Here is a 19,005-nt window from a genome sequence, read left to right on the forward strand (position 1 = left end):
AACGACAGGGAATATCTCCTAGCAGGAGGAGCAGCTTCTGTTTTGATGTGTGATGCAAAATACCATTACAGAATTTCAAATTACTAAATGACACTTGACTGGAATTTGAACAGGTACTGACCAGCTTACTAATTGAACATAGATTTGCAAGTCTCTTGTAATTTTGCACCCATGGGAGAGAGGAACCAAAAAGGACTGTTTTTTCTAGCTCCAGCAGAAATGAAAATCGGGTTTCAACTTGCAAAGCCAAAGATGCGTTGTCCCCCTCCTGGACATCAGAATGAGGATGAGTGCAAGAGAGAGCCAAGGGAGAAATTTGTTCCAGCTTTGAATTTTACTTCCATTTATAGTTTGATTTTGTAAAGCATTGGTCCTATTTCCATAAAATTGAAGTTAGCTGATTTCTTCAAAAAATTTTTTGTTTCATTTTTAGAAATTGCACTTGCTCAGCACCATCTAGTGGACCAACTGCTATTGTCATTTAGAAAACAGCCGGTCTTCGTAAACCATACAGCAAATTAAAGCATGCAGTCCTTATAGTGTGAGTGATGTACCTAAAGTATGTTTGTGACTAAGTATATAACAGAACCAGAAGATTAGCAGTTGTTTAGTTGAAAAGGAGTGGTGTGAAGGAAGGAAAGTTTAAGATAAGTGCGGGTAGTGGTGCCTGTTATCTCCTGTGTTCCTTTAGTCTGTTGAGCTCCAGCCTGCTTGCCTGCTTCTCTGCCTTACCATGCGATGCCACCTAGGTTGTAAGCTTCTCTAAGGCAGGATTTTGGAATACTGTTTCTTTGTGCAGTACCACACAGCACAAATCACAGCCTGATTGTCACTGTGATACAAATGATAAATACGAGCTGGTGCTACCAGTCAGCTCTGGAGTCCTCACCTGAAGAGAATGCTCTGGAGTCTGTCTAATTTAAATTGTAGGCAACGAATTCAGTGTTTGGCTCCTTAAAAATATATGATTTTGTTTAAAGAAAAAAAAAATCGCTTGGGGAAGCCTCCCTATAGAGTGTGCACATGCAGAAGGCAAGAGAATTGTCAGGTCATCCCAGTGGCTGCCTGGGCACTCAGGAAAAGACAAGGGGTCTGCGGCTCCAGTCTTTTGGGGGTGGACGGGAACAGGTTTGCTTTTTCCAGCTCTAGCAAGAAGGGCTGAATCTCTGGAAAAATGAATGTCTCTAGAAGCCTGAGTGTTTCTGTGGCCCTGGCTACACCACCAGCATCCTACTTATCTCTCTTCAATAAGGTCTCTTTGACAGCAAGCCTTTGATTTTGTAGCTCCAGTTGCAAACAAAGGGAGAGCAAAGGGGGAGACCCTGAGTCTCTGGGCAGAAGACCCTGACAAAAGCTGCAGACATGTGGGTGAGAGCAGGCAGCCAGTGCACTTGCTCAGTGACACCGGGCAAGCACCAGAGGCAAAACCTCCTTCCAGTATAAGGAGCAGCGAGCATTGCCGGAAGCAGGGGGAGCTACGGAAAATAGGAGCAAAGCAAAGTTGCATTATAGCAAATGCACCAAGTTGTAACATCTTCCCTTTAAACTTCCTTGTGTTTTAACATTTCATTGCTTTAGGGTCTGTTGGTTTTGTTCAATTCACATGTTTTGGACAATGAAAATAAGTGGGTCAGTATTATTCTGTAAATTTGTATGCATTAGCACAATAACGTTGTGCTGAGGTTTCCAAAAAAGCTATTCTTAAATAATTCATAGAAGCATTTCACTTCAATTTTTCCGAAATCTAAATGTGCAGACTAGTTGTTTCCCAGGTTTAAGGGAACCCAGCGCTTAAATAACACCCTGTTTCTTTCTTTTCTAAGTTTTTATGTAGTGCAGCAGTCAGAATATTGCTTGTCTGCTGGCCTCCTCACAATACTGTGTAGCAACATAACCTCCCCAGGCAGAAGTGACTGGTTTTTCAGATGAAGAAAATAAAGGTTTAGGAATTTTCCTTTTCAAGTTTTAAGTTTGGGACAATAGCTGTGGATACCGATTGTAGTGTACGTGTTCATGCAGTTGAGTGGGTGCAATCCTGTTTGAAAATCCATTTGGCTCCCACTGACTGCAGCAGAAAAGATGGGTTCAAAAAGGTCATAATGTTTAAGTAAACGAATTTAGTGACGGGAATCCTGTTTTGTCAGAGGTTTGGGGATAAATCCTACATGCTGGAAAATACCCATTTACAAAGGACGTGGCTCTGCTTTTGTAATAGCTGTGAACCAAACATTAGCTAGCATATGGGAATTCAAGAAAATGCTTAAAATTGTTTCCTCTCTTTTTGTTTCTCCTCTAGCTCTGGGACTGTACACAGTAAATGCAGTATATGGAGATACTATTACTATGCCTTGTCGTCTAGAAGTACCAGATGGTCTTATGTTTGGAAAATGGAAATATGTAAGTATAGCTTACCTTTACATTCATTAGAGCTGGTATAAGAAGATGTGTATTTTTTCTGTGTGAGATTACAAGACTCCAATCGATAGGATTTCTCCCTCGGATACGAAGACATTGATTCTTGTGTTTGTAAGACTGCAAGATTCCAATCTGCATAATTTCTGCCAAGCATAGATTAGAGGTTTGAGGAATTAATCTCATTGTTCAAGAGAAATAATTATTCGGGAGTTCTCTGCCAACCTGTATTAGAGATCTGGCATGTTACCCAGTGGCGTCTCACTCACTTGACAGAGCCATCGTTGTACATTTGAATACTTTTGAAGCAAGCTGCCTGAAGCAGGACGTGCTTCATCCCCAGGAAGGCGCTGTCCCAGGGTCTCGTTGATCTGACAGTCACTCAATACTGCTTCATGCTTCAGTGTGTTTAATGCACAGCGAAGAAGAGGGCAGAGCTGACCTGAGTAGATTTGCTGGTGGTTTCACTCTGCACATGGAGAACAGAGGGAAAAACACCAATGCTCTCCTGGTTGTCTCGGTCAGCCTGCAGTTGGAGCACTGCAGGGTGCGCTTGTCCTATATGCGATTGAGATCCAGGGCCAAAAGGAGAATAAGCATTATCAAAGTCAAATGAAACCTGGAAGCATATGTGGAACAAAGCACCAGGATACCAAACCCCTTTTGCTTCTCAGACTGACATCAGGACAACTGGTTTTCCTGCTACTGCAAAGTTCATCTAAATCTCTCATGCTCAGACCAAAATTTTACCAGCAATAACAGGTGATGTTTACTCTGACAGTGGACTTAAAATTACATAGTTCTCTCTCTCTGGCACCCACCTGCCTATTCTACAGCAGACTGGTCTGCCACTGGGGGTGTTTCATAATTCCCCCTGGCTCCTTACCTTGGATCTGGAAGTTTGCAGCTTTTGCAGCCCTCATCCACTCAAGAGTTCCTGCTCCACAAACATATTTTGGGAAATGAAGTCAGAAGTCTGTGGAGGATATTTCCCTCAAAGGGACAGTGAAACTGTTTCATATAAGCATTCACAAGATGCAGAGTCTACATTTTGCAATGTGCTTTTTAGTCTCCTGACTTTTCTTGGTAAGAAGTCCATCTGTATGAAGATGCAAGGCTATTCTGAGAAAAAGAAATGCATTATCTCTTTCCGGTGCGTTTGGATTGCTCGTCTCGGACAAGTACCAAGCAGCAAATGGAGACGTTATAGCTTCTCCTAAATGGAAAGGGACACGAAACCTAATGTGCAGAAAAGCCTATCCAAGTGCTGTTGTATGAAATTGTTGACACAGACCACACAACCAAGTGGAAGTGATACCCATTCTTCCAGGGCAGCTCCCAGTATGGCAACACTTCTTTTTAGCAGGGAGAGGGTTCAGTTTAGGGTTTTTTTTCAGTTGGGTGATTATTTCATTGGAAGAAGGAGGAACTCTGTTTTCTGCTCTGCTGCCTTGGGAGTAGCAATTTGGGTTGCTGGTAGGAGCCCGGGGACACTGGGAGACTTGCACCGTGGCAGGAGCAGGTTTTGCTCCCTTCAGCATCTACCTGTGCATGTTCATGTGCTGGTTAGGCTTACGGAGTTAAGAGCTCATTTGTGCTTGACAGCCAGCTTCGTGTGTATTGAGTCAAGGCAAAGCTTTCTTTCCTGTGTGACAGACATCTAGAGTAATCCGAGAGTTAAAAGTGGGAGAGGGAGAAAGACTATAAGGGAATTTTAAACTCCGCGTTAGCTGTTGCCTCCTGCTCCCTGCCTGACTCTGACACCACTCATCTCTTGTCACAGCATCGTCATGCTTTTGTGGGCTCTGCAGTCAAGCTGAGGTATTGTGCTGGGAACACTACTCGCATCAGTGCCTCAAGGTGCAAGGGATAAAAGGGAATGAAAACCTCCTACAGCCCCCAGCACAATACTGAATGTAAAGATGGAGTCAACCTTTAACCTCACCTTATTTAAAGGCAGACAGTGTCTGTCCCTGCTGGGGGTGTGGGGTGGCTAAAATCCTGCAGAACTCAGCCTATAACTTTGTCTCTCCTAAAAATAATTTTTTAGTACGGTAGGTTTGTGCAAGGCTGTCAACTTTGTATTCCTTCTTAGGATGGCAACTGCATGCTTACTAATATAGGGAGGATGTCTAGAAAATGGTATTTTGCAGATTATCCTGAGATACCTAAATAACAGTATTTGATTGTATGTATATTCCCATGCCACAAGCTCTTGGGTCCTTTAAAAATCAAAGGAGAAAAAAAAAAGCTAAAAACTAATTTAGAATAAAATAGGCGGTTATGCCTGATTAAATCCTGCATTTGGAATGAAGTCTGAATATCCCAGACAAACAATATGGACATGTAAAGCAATCATGAACAAAAAGGAAACTGAAGCTTTTGAGCCTAGCTCGCAAATGCTTCTATTTCAAATACTTTTTCATACACAGAGAGGCAGATGGTGCCAGAACCACCAGCCTTCATCAGAGAAAGCCCTATGCTATGATGAGATTGAGCCAAAGGATTGAAATTATTTCTACTGATGATATTCTCAATGTGTACCATGGCAGTCTTAAACTAGCTCTCGTATTACAGTGAATTTCTTTTTACAGCAGACATTAATCAGGAAAAAAGCCATCTCGGGTGGTTTTCAGATTTTTTTACATTACAGGTTTGTACCAATTGCAGATCTTCAGGAACTTCTAAATGAGTGTTTATGCAAAATAGAGGTGTTTATCCTTTTATTATAGGAAATGCCAAATGGATCTCCAGTATTTATTGCCTTCAGATCATCAACAAAAAAAAATGTACAGTATGATGATGTACCAGACTACAAAGACAGGTTGAGTCTCTCAGAAAACTATACATTATCCATCAAGGATGCAAGAATCAGTGATGAAAAGAGATTTGTATGTATGCTAGTTACAGAAGACGATGTTTCCGAAGAGCCAACAATAGTCAAAGTCTTCAGTAAGTAAATCTAGTTGTTACTACGGTTAACATTCATCAGCATCTGCATTGTAAATTATGGAAACTTTTGTTTAAAGGAAAGATTAAAGCCAAGAAAGTAAGTTTGGCTGAGTAAATTACTAACACTAGCAAATTTCTGCAGCTTTCAAAAATGTAATCTACTGGTGGCATTTACGTAACAGGACTGCCTGCACTTGCAGTTTGTTCATGATAAGTGCTGGCTCAAAGAGAATTTTGGGCTTTGATAATGACTCACTTATGTGATGTCATTTGGCCTTGGAAATGAAAAATGTAAAATTAGCACTGATTATTTTCCATTTATTCTCCAAGCAAATTTTTTCTGCAGGAGGGAAGCATTAACTGTGTGCGGTCTGCAGGATTAGATCAGTGGAGAGGTTTAAACCAGCTCCAAGCAGCTAGTATGCAACAGTATGAACTGTGAGTGAGCGAGCGAGAGGCTGGAAAATGAGTTGCTAGCCCCAAATGCTTATTTTGTCCCCTGTTGAACTATCAGGAGGAAGACCAGTCTACAGTTCTGTTTTAGAGCACAGCAAAGTTTATTAGCGTGTGCTGTCTCCACAAACTGGTCGCAAGGCTGATCCACAGTGTTGAACCCCAGCGCTCTGAGGAGCAGTCCTGCTCTGAGCTTGCACAAGAGCGTAGACAAACCTGCCCTCTTCCTGGTGCTGATTCAGAGCAGACATGTAATCCCTTAAATCCTGACTCAGCTGGTGGAGGCATCCATTACCCCTCTTTAGGGGCACAGGTCTGCTGAGGCTAAGGTTAGCATTTGTACATGCTGCCCTGTGACTGCAGTGGATATCTTCCTCAGCTTCATGGTTTTATATGGCTTTTTTTTTTTGGTCCTTTGTTGCTCTTCAGATGCAGATTTACACAGTCAAAGTAAGCCTCTGTTTGGGAATGCGTTGCTTGCAGGGATGGGCAGTTTCAAACACAGCACACCTGCTTGAAAGACATTAATTCATGTTTTGGAAGGGCACCCTTACTCTTCTCTCAGGGAGAAGGTGTAGGGGAGTGGTCAGTGGTGTCTAGGCAGAAGTTTGTCAGTGGCGTAAATGAATTTGAAGCTAGATAGGAGTCAACAGTAATTCCTTTCCCTCGTTTCACTTTCAATTTGACTGCAAGAACAATCGAATTAATGACAGCAGGGAGGAGTGTGCTCAGAGCACGCATAGTAAACATAGCGCTTCAATGGAAATGATAAAGAATTATCACGTTTACTTATCGCACAGCAGTAAATATGTAGATGAGACAGTGGTATATGGTGAAACGAAATGCTAACTGCTTGAATTACTGTGTACTGCACTAAATATTAACACAATGCTAACTCAGCCATGGAGCACAGCTTGTATGCTTTATTGTATGCATTAATACTAATAGAGAAAGCTTCTATTTACTAAAGAAGGTAAGAATAGAGGATGCCACACATGTAATATGGCTGACTTAGCGCTGCAAGCAAAAATTACCTTTGCAGTTTTTCATTTTGAGTTCACAACTTTGTTTAGGGTTCTCTTAACATTCTTTGCGTTTAACTTCCTTGAGTCTGGTTTTGGGGGTTTCATTTGTTGTTCTTGCTTGCTTGCTTGTTCTAATTACGAAAGAGTTAAGAGTAGCCTGCAAGCTTCCTTTTATTTAACTAGTGGCGTTTCTAATTCGTTGAATCATGGGTACACGAGCTAGGCTGCAGCAGTGTGAACCCTCATAAACCAAAAGTCCTATGTACCAGAAACTCAGCTGTATCCCAGAAGTGGTGACTGAAGCTGGGTTTCACTGGAGCTTGCCACATCCTCAGCTGTGGTACCTGATTAACTCAGAACTAACGTACTGAAATGGCTCATTGCACAGGTGCCACCTGCTAGTCTCACTCGCTGGACTACTCAAACAAGCTCTACCAGCTTTCCAGATGGATCCTGTCAGCATCTTTTTTCTGGAATTAAATGGCTAGTTTCCAAAGCAGAGCAGCCCAGCGGACATGAGCTGCTGTTCTGCTACACCAATGCTTGGCTTTTGCAAGCAGTCACCTCCTTTTCCCCCCTTTTATAGGACCTATATGGAGTTGCAAAGTACTCTGGCAAGCTCTTAAGCTGAGAGATAACTTAAGCTGAAGTTGCAAACCTACCAAAGTGGGCTCTGCTGTTGCCAAGTTTAAAATTTCTTCTTGCTTCAGACGCTGAGCTAGTAAATGCCAAATAAGTATGTTACAGTGAATTACCTTGGTGCACATGCTGGGGCTGTGGGGATCCGGCAGCAGGCGTTTCCTTTCGGAGGCTGCTCTGAGGGAGCAGGTGGTGGCCTCTCAGCTGGAGCATCTGCTTGGTCACCAGCGTGTTCAGCTTAGGGAGGGCCATACAGGGACCATGGAGCAGGAGGTCCTCCCCTTCCCTCGGTGGGACCATTGCGGGGGGCGGGGTCCAAAGCACAGAAGAGGTCTTCCTGAACTGCTCCTGGAGGAGACAGAGATGATAGGAAGCAAAGCCGAGGTGGGGGAAGGTGGTGTGGTTTGTGGTTTGATCAACTGGTGACTGTGACAGGCAGCCAACTGTGCCTGTTTATGGGACCTGAAAATCTGAACCAGAAGGCCTGTTAATGGTCTTGTGAAACCTAATTTGCTTGAACTGACATGAAAATGCTTTGTCTCTGACAGATTCTTACAGAAAATAGGTTAACCTTTTTCCTTTAAAACTAACAAAACAGTAATGAACATAACATTTTTTTTTAAAAAAACAAAATCTTTGTTAGCCCTTTGAAGAAATTGTGATGGTCTTGGTGTATAGCTTTGACTGTGTTGTTTGCTTTTTGGTTTTTTGCCACAAGCAAAGTTGTTTGAAAATGTCAAATGAATAGCTTCGATTGCCTTTCATTTCCCTTTTGTGCTGTTCTTCTTGTTCCATCCTGGCATAGTCTTCCAAGCGAAGAATATCTGTGCATTTGTGTGCACACAAACACATGCACACACATGCATGCACACACACAGAGTGAACGGATTATTGTAGAAACATGTAGGCTTGCTATCTTTGTGACAGCAGGAGCAGCACACCTGGACATTAGTAACTTCATCAGTGTGCTGAGATTTTGGCAAGATGGTGTGAAGTTCGCTTTGGGCTGGGATTACTGACATACATACATTATTTCATAGGGAGCTTGATTTGGGAAAAAGGTTCTGTAAGCTGGCATGGTTAAGGATGTTTCAGCCTGTAAAAGTATATAATGTGTAGGCTTATTTAAGCAGTATAGCTAGGGTGCAGAGGCTTTCTTCGACTGTATAAACACTGATTTATTTTTTTTTGCCCTCACTCTTCCCCTCTTCTTTTAAAATTGTGAGGAAAACTGTCTCTTTTGGAGATAAAAATTTGCATTCCGGGCTTCAGGCCAAACTATTTTAACAGACAAGTTATATAGTCTCTAGAAAGTAGTTTTTTATGATGGAAACTCTGATAGATCCTCCACTTTGGCAAGCTAAGAGGTCCATCTACCATAATAAAAGTAAATAAGAAGACATACTGGCACTGACGAAAAAGGTTATTTTTTTTGAGAGAGTCATAACTAACTCAGAATCAGTTAAAGTAATTACACCTATCTCTATCATCTAAATTTCTTAAATGTAACAATCCCAGTTAGGAAAAATAAACATTAGAAGAATGATTAGCTTGAATTTGTTCTTTTATAACATGACAGCTCAGCTACAATAATATCCACAGTAAGCTTCTTTTCTGTTGCTATAGTTTCTGTACCACTGGTTCCTTCTCCAGCATGTGTACCATATAAATCAGATAGATCAGATCAGGTTCTCTCCCCAAGTGCTGAACTAGTCTGCCTGGCTGAAATATATATTGTCAGAATGCATGGAACTCATTATGGAAAGTATGATACATTTTAAGGTGATGATTTTTCCTTTTCAATCCATTTGCTAATATTGAGGTAGAAGTATCTGACTTTTTCTTCTTTTAGTGGTAAAGTATAGGTAAGACTATACCAGGCCAGATTGTTCTATTTAGTCTCAAAGTCCATGTATCTTTCAGTAACTTTTTGTTTTTCAAATGGCTGTTTGTGCTCCCTTCACTAGTACTTTTATCCTATTTATGTTTTAGAACAACCCTCTCAACCGGAAATCCTACATCAAGCAGACTTCTTGGAAACAGAGAAGCTACAAATGGTAAGAGCAGCGTTCTCCCCCAAAGTTACGTGCCTGATGGCTGCCTGAAGTCCCTTTACAGCCAAGACACAGAGAGGTGACGGACTGAGGCTCAGAGAGGGTGCGTGTGCATGCGTTTGTGTGCACACCTGCCTATGAGAGATCGTGGTCTATAGCCAGGCTGATCAGAGTAGTTCCCTTGCCACTACTGTATTAGCCTTGCCTGATTCTGCAAGCAGGGGCGACCCTCATCTTAGATCCACCACCAAACCCTCTTCCAAATTGTACCTAAGCCTCACTGATGGGATTTGTCCTATTTAGGAGAATGCTTGGGATTAAGCATTTGAACTTTCTAGAAATTTTTACCCAAAGCAGCATAAGTGAAAATAGAATTGTATTAAAACATAGTGGAGAAAAACGGCAAATAATTCCTATCGATTTTGCAGCTTGGAGAGTGCGTCGCACGAGATAGTTATCCCGAAGGCAATGTTACGTGGTACAAAAATGGGAGACTTCTGCAGCCCGTGGAAGAAGGTACATTTCAATAATGGCCCATGTCCCTGAATCCACAGAGAGATTCATGTATGAGGAACTGTGTTTATAAGAGCTACTCTGCTTTAGTCTAATGTATTTTTCCTTTGAGGAAGACTACTCATATGGAAAGATGAAACTGGAAGGGAACTTCTAGGCCTTTCAGAGCACCCAGGCTATGCCATATAATCTCTCTCTCTCAGTTCCAGCTTTAAAACCACATCATGGGGCAGAGGGTTGCCTTTGTTAATGCTATTGCAAAGTTATTCTCGAGCCTATGTAGCTAGTAGAAACCTGTATCTAATATCCAACTTCTTATAAGGTATCAACTGTCTCAATTTCACACCTGTCCAGTATTGTATTTTAGACCACATGAAACATTGTCTCCTTATAGAGGTATTTACTCTCCAGGATATTTAGGAAGAACATTTTTTCCCCCCCTCCATTTCAACTTTGATTTTGACAGGCTGATCAGGCCACAATATTTTACCTTCCATAAAATAGGGAATGCTTACAAAATTAAGTTATAAACGTGATCCTAAAAATTGTTTTTGCCAGCATTTTTGAGGCCTTCTTTCTGGCTTACAAAGTAAGCTGAAATTTATATTTAAAAAAAAAAAAATTACCAGTTTGCAATTATTTTTCTGTTCTGATTTGATTTAAAATGTGCAGTATGTTAGGAGTGTGTTGATAGAATGTTCCTAGTATTACATCAGTGGCAATACTGGAGGAAAACTGTTTGTACAGTCTGTTGGGTAATTTGTCATGTCGCTTGCATGTTTGCAGCCTGATAACAAATCCAGAGCAGGCAAGAAAATGTAGGAAAAAAAGGTTGAAAATTCTATCTGTGTGACACTGAAACAGTATTTCCTTTTCAGTTGTGGTCATAAGTTTGCAAAAGATTGTGGACAAATCAACTGGACTCTTCACCATGACATCATCTCTTCAGTATATGCCAACAAAGGAAGATGCAAATGCCAAGTTTTCTTGCATTGTGACATATTATGGACCATCTGGCCAGAAAACAATACAGTCTGAACCAGTTGTCTTCGACGTTCACTGTAAGTTATTAAAAAGCATCTATTGCTATACAAAGTCTGTCTCGTGGGAAAAAGCAAAATCAGAGACAGTTTACAAAATTAGAGAGACATTGCTGCTTGGCTGTCGAGATGGTTTCTTCAAAGCTGGTTTGCAGCAGGAAGGTCCGAGTACGTTGTCTGTGTAATTTTTACTTATCTTCAGATTTACCTGAGAATTCTTTCTTTCTAACAGTAGAATACTGAATATCGAGATTGCATTGACGAGAGTGGTAACCACAAAAAGTAACAGCGAAATGGGCTTTTCAGAACTTCAGCAGAAGTTAGAGTGGCTGATTAGAGCGACTGTGCCCCCTGAAATATGCAATAAATACACAATATAGTTTTTAGTATATGCAAATGTTTTTCATTTTTTGCAGAGTCAGCACCAAACAGCTAATGCTGATAAATACCTTGCACAAAATGCAGTAGCTTCTCTACAGCTGTAAGATGCTGATTTTTACATTTAAAATTGTGTCATTTGAATATTGGTAGACTTTTAAGTAGAGAATATATGTAAATAATTACTTCCGGCTGCCCTGAGTCCTAAAGCAACTCCTTTACTGTGTTACTGACTGATATGGAAACTGTAATTCTCCTTTGAATAAACGAAACAGGCAGTTGGCAAGGAAGGGTCAGAGGGATGGGAGCAGTTAGAGAGAGGGGAAGAGGGATTTCAAAGTCTTGTTAAATGACGCTTCTGAAGGACTGTAGAAGGCAGCAGGTCATAGCAGAATGAAGAGGAACAGAAGATATATGCAAGACGTCCAGGCAGGTGTCACCTTTCTGTACACTTGAGGTAATACTTCAGCTTATAAAAGAGAACACCCTGTTTTGGGAATGATAGGGTCTAAGTATACAGTCCAGACATCTAAATGGGTTTTAGCGTACATTGTGTGACAACTCTGTAATCCAGTTGAATACAAAGAAAATTAGTAAGGCACACTGGACTTCTCCAGCTAGCGGGTGTGCTTCATTGCCTTGAAAATGAAAGCTGCAGGCTTGAAGTGGCAGGGCATGTTCTACCTAGATGATTAGTTGCTTCTTCACAGGTAAAGTTTGTTGAGCAGCAGAGTAGGGGATCAGTTTTGACCTTGGTCAAACAAATCAAACCTTGGAGCAGTTGGTCCTTGTTTTCACCTGGAGAAGCTGGAGTAAATTCAGGCCTTATTTTCACCAGCATGACAACCGTAGAACTAATGGAGAAGAAAACTTCTGGGACAGTAACCATTATCCTTGGAAATAACAGAGATTTCAAGCCTGCAGACACCTATCCCATCACTTCAGAGCTCTAGCTGGTTTTTTGTTTTTTTTTTTTTAGTTTTTGGTTTTGCTTTAAAGTTGGGTACCAAATTTCAGGGGTGGGGGGTGGGGAGCGGCGGGTGTTGTTGTTCTGTCATACGTGGAGCCCCATGACTGTCAATAACTCCTGCTGTGAATGGCAGATGTTCACAGTAGTGTCACAGAAGTATAATGACCAGAAAGCACTTGTTGCTGTTACTTGTCAAGAGATGCTCTGCTGTCCCCATTTTCCCACCACTTTCATGCGTTAGACTACTTCACCTGTTGAGGATGAGGCTCTTGCAGATTTCTGTGATGCCTGTACTATGTGCATTTGCAATTAAAAACTACCCAACGTGAAGGAAAAAGAAGGCTGCACAGCATTGCAGAACAGTCACTGCGCCAGATATCACGTGCACTCTGTGTTAAAGATTTAATGTTTGCTAGACTAGCTCTTTTAATCCTGGTCTAGCAACACACATTTTCATTAAGATAGTTCTTCCTCCAGAGATGGGCAGTATCATTGTACCGCTAATTAGCCAACAGTGGGAGGTAGGTGAACCCTGCAGTATCCCTTCAGTACTGAAGAGGCCTCAAGTATCAGCTTTGTTTGGCTTTAGAGTATGGGGTTACCCAATTTACTTTCTGAGTATTTTCATTTGCTGTAACTTCAATTCGTTGCTCTGCTCAAATGCATCTCCAAATGAATTCTTGAAACTCTTTATTAATAGACGTTCAAAGCTTCAACAGATGGATTTCTTGACTGATGTTAGTTGATGATGGTGATGTGTCTGATTTGTTTTTGTTTTTTAATTTGGTTCAGTGATCCTAATTAGTTTCCTTCTCAATAAATGTGATTGTTTTATGAGTCAGATGTAATGCAGATGAAAAAAAAAGTCAGACTCCAACTCTAAGAAATGGAAGTCTTTCTTTCAGCCTTTTTTTTTTTTTTTCAGATTGGCTGTCAAAACTATCATGTTTTGCATCTCTGAAGGAAGTAGAAAAAAAAATCATAAAGAAGAACTCCTGTTCATTCTGGTATCTAGTGAGATTCCTTGCAACTTCCCCATTTATCATAAAGAAATGGGGAGAGCATGCTTAGAACTATGCCTGCACAAGAGGTTTTTTTAAAGACCTGTTCAGTCAGGATTTAAGAAATGTTTTTACTGATTTTTTTTAGCTCTGGATTAGTGCAGTCTCTAGTACTCAAGTGTTTAATAGCTAGTTGATACCCTGGAAGCAGACAGCCACTGCGACATAGTATAAGAAGAGTAAATTAGTTCCTGCCAAGCTGGGTGCTAGTTGGAGATGGATAACTTAGGTCAGCTAGCAGTAGTTATCAGTACTTAACTGTGGCCTCTGGTTCGCAGCTGTAGCAAGCAAGCTGCTGAAAGTAACATGGGTAATACAAGAGAACTCCTGGAGCTGGACGGTTAGGTGGTATCTCGGACATCTAAATTATCTAGACTTCAGTTGTGTTGGGCTCTGCTCAGCATTAGTCAGTGTAAAAAGATAATGTTTGTCAGGCAAACTTTACAATCATACCCTGTTGTTAAGCGTCTGTCTTGTTAGGGATAAACTCTTTTACATAACAGATTAGACTCAAAGACACTTTATACTCATGCTGTTTCCAGCATTGGTATGTTTCTTGAAATTACGCAGAATGATGTCAGTTGTGGCCACCGTGGGTCTGGGATAACAGCATTCATTTACTAAATAACTGCCTTTTGGTGCAGGCTCCCAGAAATTTGCTCTTGCAGAAAGCAGATACAAAGTCTCAGGTTTACAAAAGCACAAGGTAAGATGGGCCAAATCAGGGATATGTGCCACTGAGAGGCAAGATATACCTTCACCAGGCTGCTCCTGTTTATTAGTGAAAGGAGGGGAGCACATTTCTCATGCTAAGCAGCACTTAGCATTGCATTGAACACTGTGTCTTCCAGTCATCAGGTTGTGTCTTCCTCAGAAGGGTGATCTGTTCCACTGTGAGAACAACTTAATTAGTCATTTGCTATTTACTTCTCTAGGTTTATTCTTCTTTTCCAGTTTAGAGAATGAAATTAAAAATTTTCTCCTGGTTGATTGCAGTAGATAGAAGGGTAAGACGTCCCTACAGGAAAGTCTGGTGGTTTGCAAGAGTGTCGTTCTTGTTTAATTGTGTCCATTTTCAATCCAGTTCTGTTCATCTTTGTGGGAAAACTTGTTCCAAATTAAAGAAGTCCTAAAGTCTTTCTTACTTTTCAGTCTTGAGACAAAGCCTAAACAATTCCAGGGTATACCTAGACATCCTTTACGATAACTTTTTCACATGTGGTCACCTTCACATAAACGTGACAGAGGGAGAGATGAGCTCCTGTAGCAGGCTAGCTCACCAGATAGCCCCTGAAACTGGGTTTTTGGCCTAGCAGCCACCAAGAGGCGTGCATGTGATTCCTGGCCAGCCACTTCATCACATCTGTTGTATTCCACACCGGCAGCAGTGCTCGACTTCCCGTTCCTAAGCAGGCAAAGTTGTGCTTCAGCTCTGAAGGTATTGAGCTAGAAGCTGCTTGGATGTGGAAGAAAGCCGAGGCTATTGCATCGCAAGGAGGGAGTATGTGGCTTGTCGAAGCCTGGTACCACCACTCCTTATGAGGAGGAGTGAGAAGCCATGTTAGGGCTCTCAGTCATCGAGAGGCCACAGCAGAATGCAGCTCCTGTTATTGAGAAATCCCGTAGCAGAAGACGGAGATGATGAATGCCTTAAGGGTCGGAAGGGCTGTAGAGCACACGCTTCACTAAACAACCAAAATCAGCTGTCAGGCAAGGGTTTCTCTGCTGTGTAGATTTTTTTAGTGTCTAATAAGGTGCGCTGTACTGTGTCTTAATGCAAGACTGGTGTCTTTGGTAGAATTTTATTTATTCATTGAAATTAAAACAGTGAGAGTTATCTGCCCATATTATTTCCTTTAATTTTGTTCATTGTACTTTGTTTTTGAAAAATTATATTTAAGCTTCTACTTAGAAAGAATAGCATCTATTAAAGTATACGGTCTTTGCCTTAAAAAAAATTACCAAAGTAAAATGTAAGTTACAGTTCAACTTCACTGAACATGACAGAAGTATGTTACATTTACAGTTCTGTTGACTATGTTAAGGGTCCTATTATGTTCACCAAATTCATCTTTCTGAAAGCCTGTAGTGATCAGCATATAGAATAGGCTGAACATAGTCGCTTAGTTCATATTTCTTTCTTTTTAATGCAAGAAGGCTATTATCTAGTACTAACGCAAGGCGTTGAGAGCTTGAGTTGTTTTTCTGATTGCCGCAGTCCTCCAAACAGCGAGCTTCACAGAGGACAAGTTAATCCCTCATAATGAAATCACACCACGAAACTGTTCATACTGATCAGGGTTTTTTTTCTTTTCAGCACGTGACAGGGGTGTAATCATTGCTGTTTCAGTTACAGGTATTTTGGTGAAGAAAAATGAATTTTGTATTATATGGGTTCTTTGCGCTTACTTCATTTGCAAAAATATAGAAAGCATGATTAACTTCCGTTCTTTTATAAAAAGATCTACACATGCAAAATACCTTCACCTGCTTGATGCTAAAATTGTGTACTCTTTGGCTGTGAATATCGTATGCAGGGTGTTACTGTGTTTTTTTGCAGAAACTATTAAATGTGTACATTATTTTCACAGATCCAACAGAGAAGGTGACTATTCAAGTGCTGCCACAAAGTAGTACCATTAAAGAAGGTGATAACATCACTCTGAAGTGCTCAGGAAATGGCAACCCTCCTCCACAGGAGTTTCTGTTTTACATTCCAGTAAGTCCTGCTTCGCTGTCACTGTGTAGTGAAATATTCTGTATCATCCCTTCCTACAGACATTGCTATGTGTCAGTGTATACGTGATTTTATAACAAATGAAGGAAGGAATGCAATGTGATAAAACTGAAAATAGACATCAGCCATTACATCAGACTCTCCGAGAACACCTCCCTGGAGTTAGCAAAATATTTTGAAAGAACGTCTTCTTCCCCCTACCCCACCCAAAGTTTTTTGGGGTTTGGACCTACTAACAATTGTTAGGCTTCATTTCCCAGCATCAGATATTTTGATAAGGAGCAGTTTTGACAAAAGGGGTTTAGCACCTTGAATAACATCACCTCATCTGTTGTCATAACAGATCCAGCAGTGAAAGTATGGGAAATTAATTGAGCTTTTTTTGACTCTCACAGATAAATTTTTGTGCAATGTCTTTAATTAATTAATTAATTAATTGTTTGGTGGCGTAACAACACAAAGTAGAACCAGTGTGACAGCACAGGAGAAAGTCTAGGACAAATCTGTCAAATGCGTAAGGTGCAAATTGAGAAAAAGAAAGGTTTTGGTTCCATTAATTTTCTTAGTATTGGTGGAATCCATGGACAGATGTGGTATATATTCTGAGATTCCTAGTCCTGCTTCCCATGTCCTGCTTATCTCTCTCTCCTATTTTATATACCTTTTTTATTCCTACTGCAGTAGTGAGCAGAGCTGATATTGAGAGAGGCCAAAAGCAGTGGCATGCTTTCAGGTATTTCAAAACCTGCATGTTGCCCTTTGAACATAATCCCCATCTACTTCGGACTCCTGGCATGTTTGAATTGCTGCAAAGCAACAAGGGAAAGTAGGAGCTGAAGTCCTTTTCTCTCAGAACAGCCATTTGGGTTCAGTGAATCACTCTAGGAACTTGCCAAACACCAGGGAAGAAGTGTGTGGTATCTCTCCTTGCTCCAGGATCACAGCGAGTGAGCTAAACACCCCAGTTAATCTTATCTTCAGTTTCCCTGCTACCCGATACTAGTCCTTTCTCTCAAGGAGAGCTGGAGTTGGTGGTTTCTTTGCAAGACGTATGGGTATTGTGACAAACCTGGTAAATCTGCTTCTGGATTCAGAGATATGAATTAGGGTTTCATTCTGTGCTTCTTTCAAAGCTGATCTAAGTCACCCAGTTTTAATCGGGTGGAAACTGGGGAACTGGACAGCCAGAAAGCAACACTTACTGGCTAATTCAAAACACCAGTTCCTGCAGGTAACTGCATGTAAGTCAGTGTATACCCTTACAGGCTCCGTACCATGATAAGGGTAGAGCAAGGTTTGCTTGTGCTGTTTAAAAATGTGTAATGCAGCACACTTCATTTCACGATTTTTACTAAACTCAATATACCATTTCAGATACAGATTTATGATTTCTCTAACACTCTTATTTGTAGACTGTTTCAGTCTTTTGTTTTCTTCCCATTTTCTTTCTGCTAAACTTTCAGATTTTGTATTTTAATGTCCTCTTAAAATAAGTTAGTCATTCAATTAAAGAGTAAGCTTTTAATTGTAGGTGTTTTCTATAACTATGCCATCATGCAGGGAAAAAACCTTAACATTATTAGTAGGCAACTATGCTTCAATGATGCTGTGTCTATACATATTTCGGAGTACTTCAGGATCCTTGTAATAGTAAAATAACTCAGCAAAAATGAATGTTTTTAGCAGGCCCACATACAATAAATGTTTTGTTTTCCATCCACAGGGAGAAGCAGAAGGTATAAGAAGCTCAGATACTTACATAATGACAGATGTGAGGCGAAATGCAACAGGAGAATACAAGTGCTCTCTTACTGACAAAAGCATGATGGACTCAACCACCATCACTGTGCACTGTAAGTCATTGCATTTTGCACTCCTAGTTAGGATACAAACCTATCTTGCACCTTCTGGGATTGTCTCTCTCTGCTTTATTTTGGTACACTAGACCAGCTAACCTACAGGAGAACTGAATGATGTGGTTGGTTTAAAGTAGTGTCAGGTCTTTTTTTTTTTTTTTTAACTTTTTCTAATGTATTTCTGTTTGAAAACCTTAACTTTCTCAATTCATTGGCTTAGATAAAGATTCATTTTATGTAACCTTTGTATAGTATATGATATTCTTGCTCTGTCACATACAGTGAAAATTTTGGTATTTTAAGTTTTACTCGTGAACATAGATACAGCAAATTATTCTGCTCCAGCTGTGCCTTAGAACATACTTAAACACACAAGCTGGTCCACAGTGGTATCACTGAAGGTCATTCTTCATAGACAAATTCATATTAGTCTAATATCCTTTCATCTTATCTCAATGAGGTTAACACATAAGGAGTCTGGAGAAGAGCCTTAGGAATTCATTATGTTCACATACATAGGACAAGTTGCTTTTTCCGCTTTTTCCAGAATCATGAGAGCTACAGAGCTCAGTAGAGTATTTACTCACACTTTATCAGCACCACTTTAAAAGCAGCCATTGAACTGGTTGAATCATTGAAGCCATGGTTGCTTTTCAATGGTTGCTTTTAATCTCTTTATGTGAGAAAACAAGAGCAGGAACTCTTTTAAACTTTGCTATACTATCACAGGCTGTGAAATGAGACTCAGTCCAATGGTACTAGGTTTCCTCTAGAAACATTGATGGTCTGTAGTCTTCCCGGTACCATAAATACCTTTAATAGTTTGCAGGTTCAGAGGCACATGATGGATAATGAAGTTTAAAGGCTTCCAGAGTAGTTATACTTTACATAAAAAGAAACTTCATGTTCATATAC

The 19,005-nt window shown here is 40.6% G+C and overlaps 1 protein-coding gene across 1 annotated transcript in view; it reads left to right on the plus strand.

Annotated features, from left to right (window-relative positions):
- The first annotated feature begins 2,328 nt into the window (after nucleotides 1-2,328).
- ALCAM (activated leukocyte cell adhesion molecule) overlaps nucleotides 2,329-19,005 on the plus strand; it is a 32,753-nt gene continuing 16,076 nt past the window's right edge. The window contains exons 1-7 of the mRNA XM_075722766.1: nucleotides 2,329-2,397; nucleotides 5,145-5,364; nucleotides 9,474-9,538; nucleotides 9,964-10,051; nucleotides 10,927-11,109; nucleotides 16,089-16,216; nucleotides 17,958-18,087. Of these exons, the coding sequence (XP_075578881.1) occupies nucleotides 2,344-2,397; nucleotides 5,145-5,364; nucleotides 9,474-9,538; nucleotides 9,964-10,051; nucleotides 10,927-11,109; nucleotides 16,089-16,216; nucleotides 17,958-18,087 (868 nt within the window). The 5' untranslated portion in view covers nucleotides 2,329-2,343. The remainder of the gene's footprint in view (nucleotides 2,398-5,144; nucleotides 5,365-9,473; nucleotides 9,539-9,963; nucleotides 10,052-10,926; nucleotides 11,110-16,088; nucleotides 16,217-17,957; nucleotides 18,088-19,005) is intronic.

The sequence above is a fragment of the Pelecanus crispus genome, chromosome 1 (genome assembly GCF_030463565.1).
Source record: "Pelecanus crispus isolate bPelCri1 chromosome 1, bPelCri1.pri, whole genome shotgun sequence".
In the NCBI taxonomy this organism is placed as follows: domain Eukaryota; kingdom Metazoa; phylum Chordata; class Aves; order Pelecaniformes; family Pelecanidae; genus Pelecanus; species Pelecanus crispus.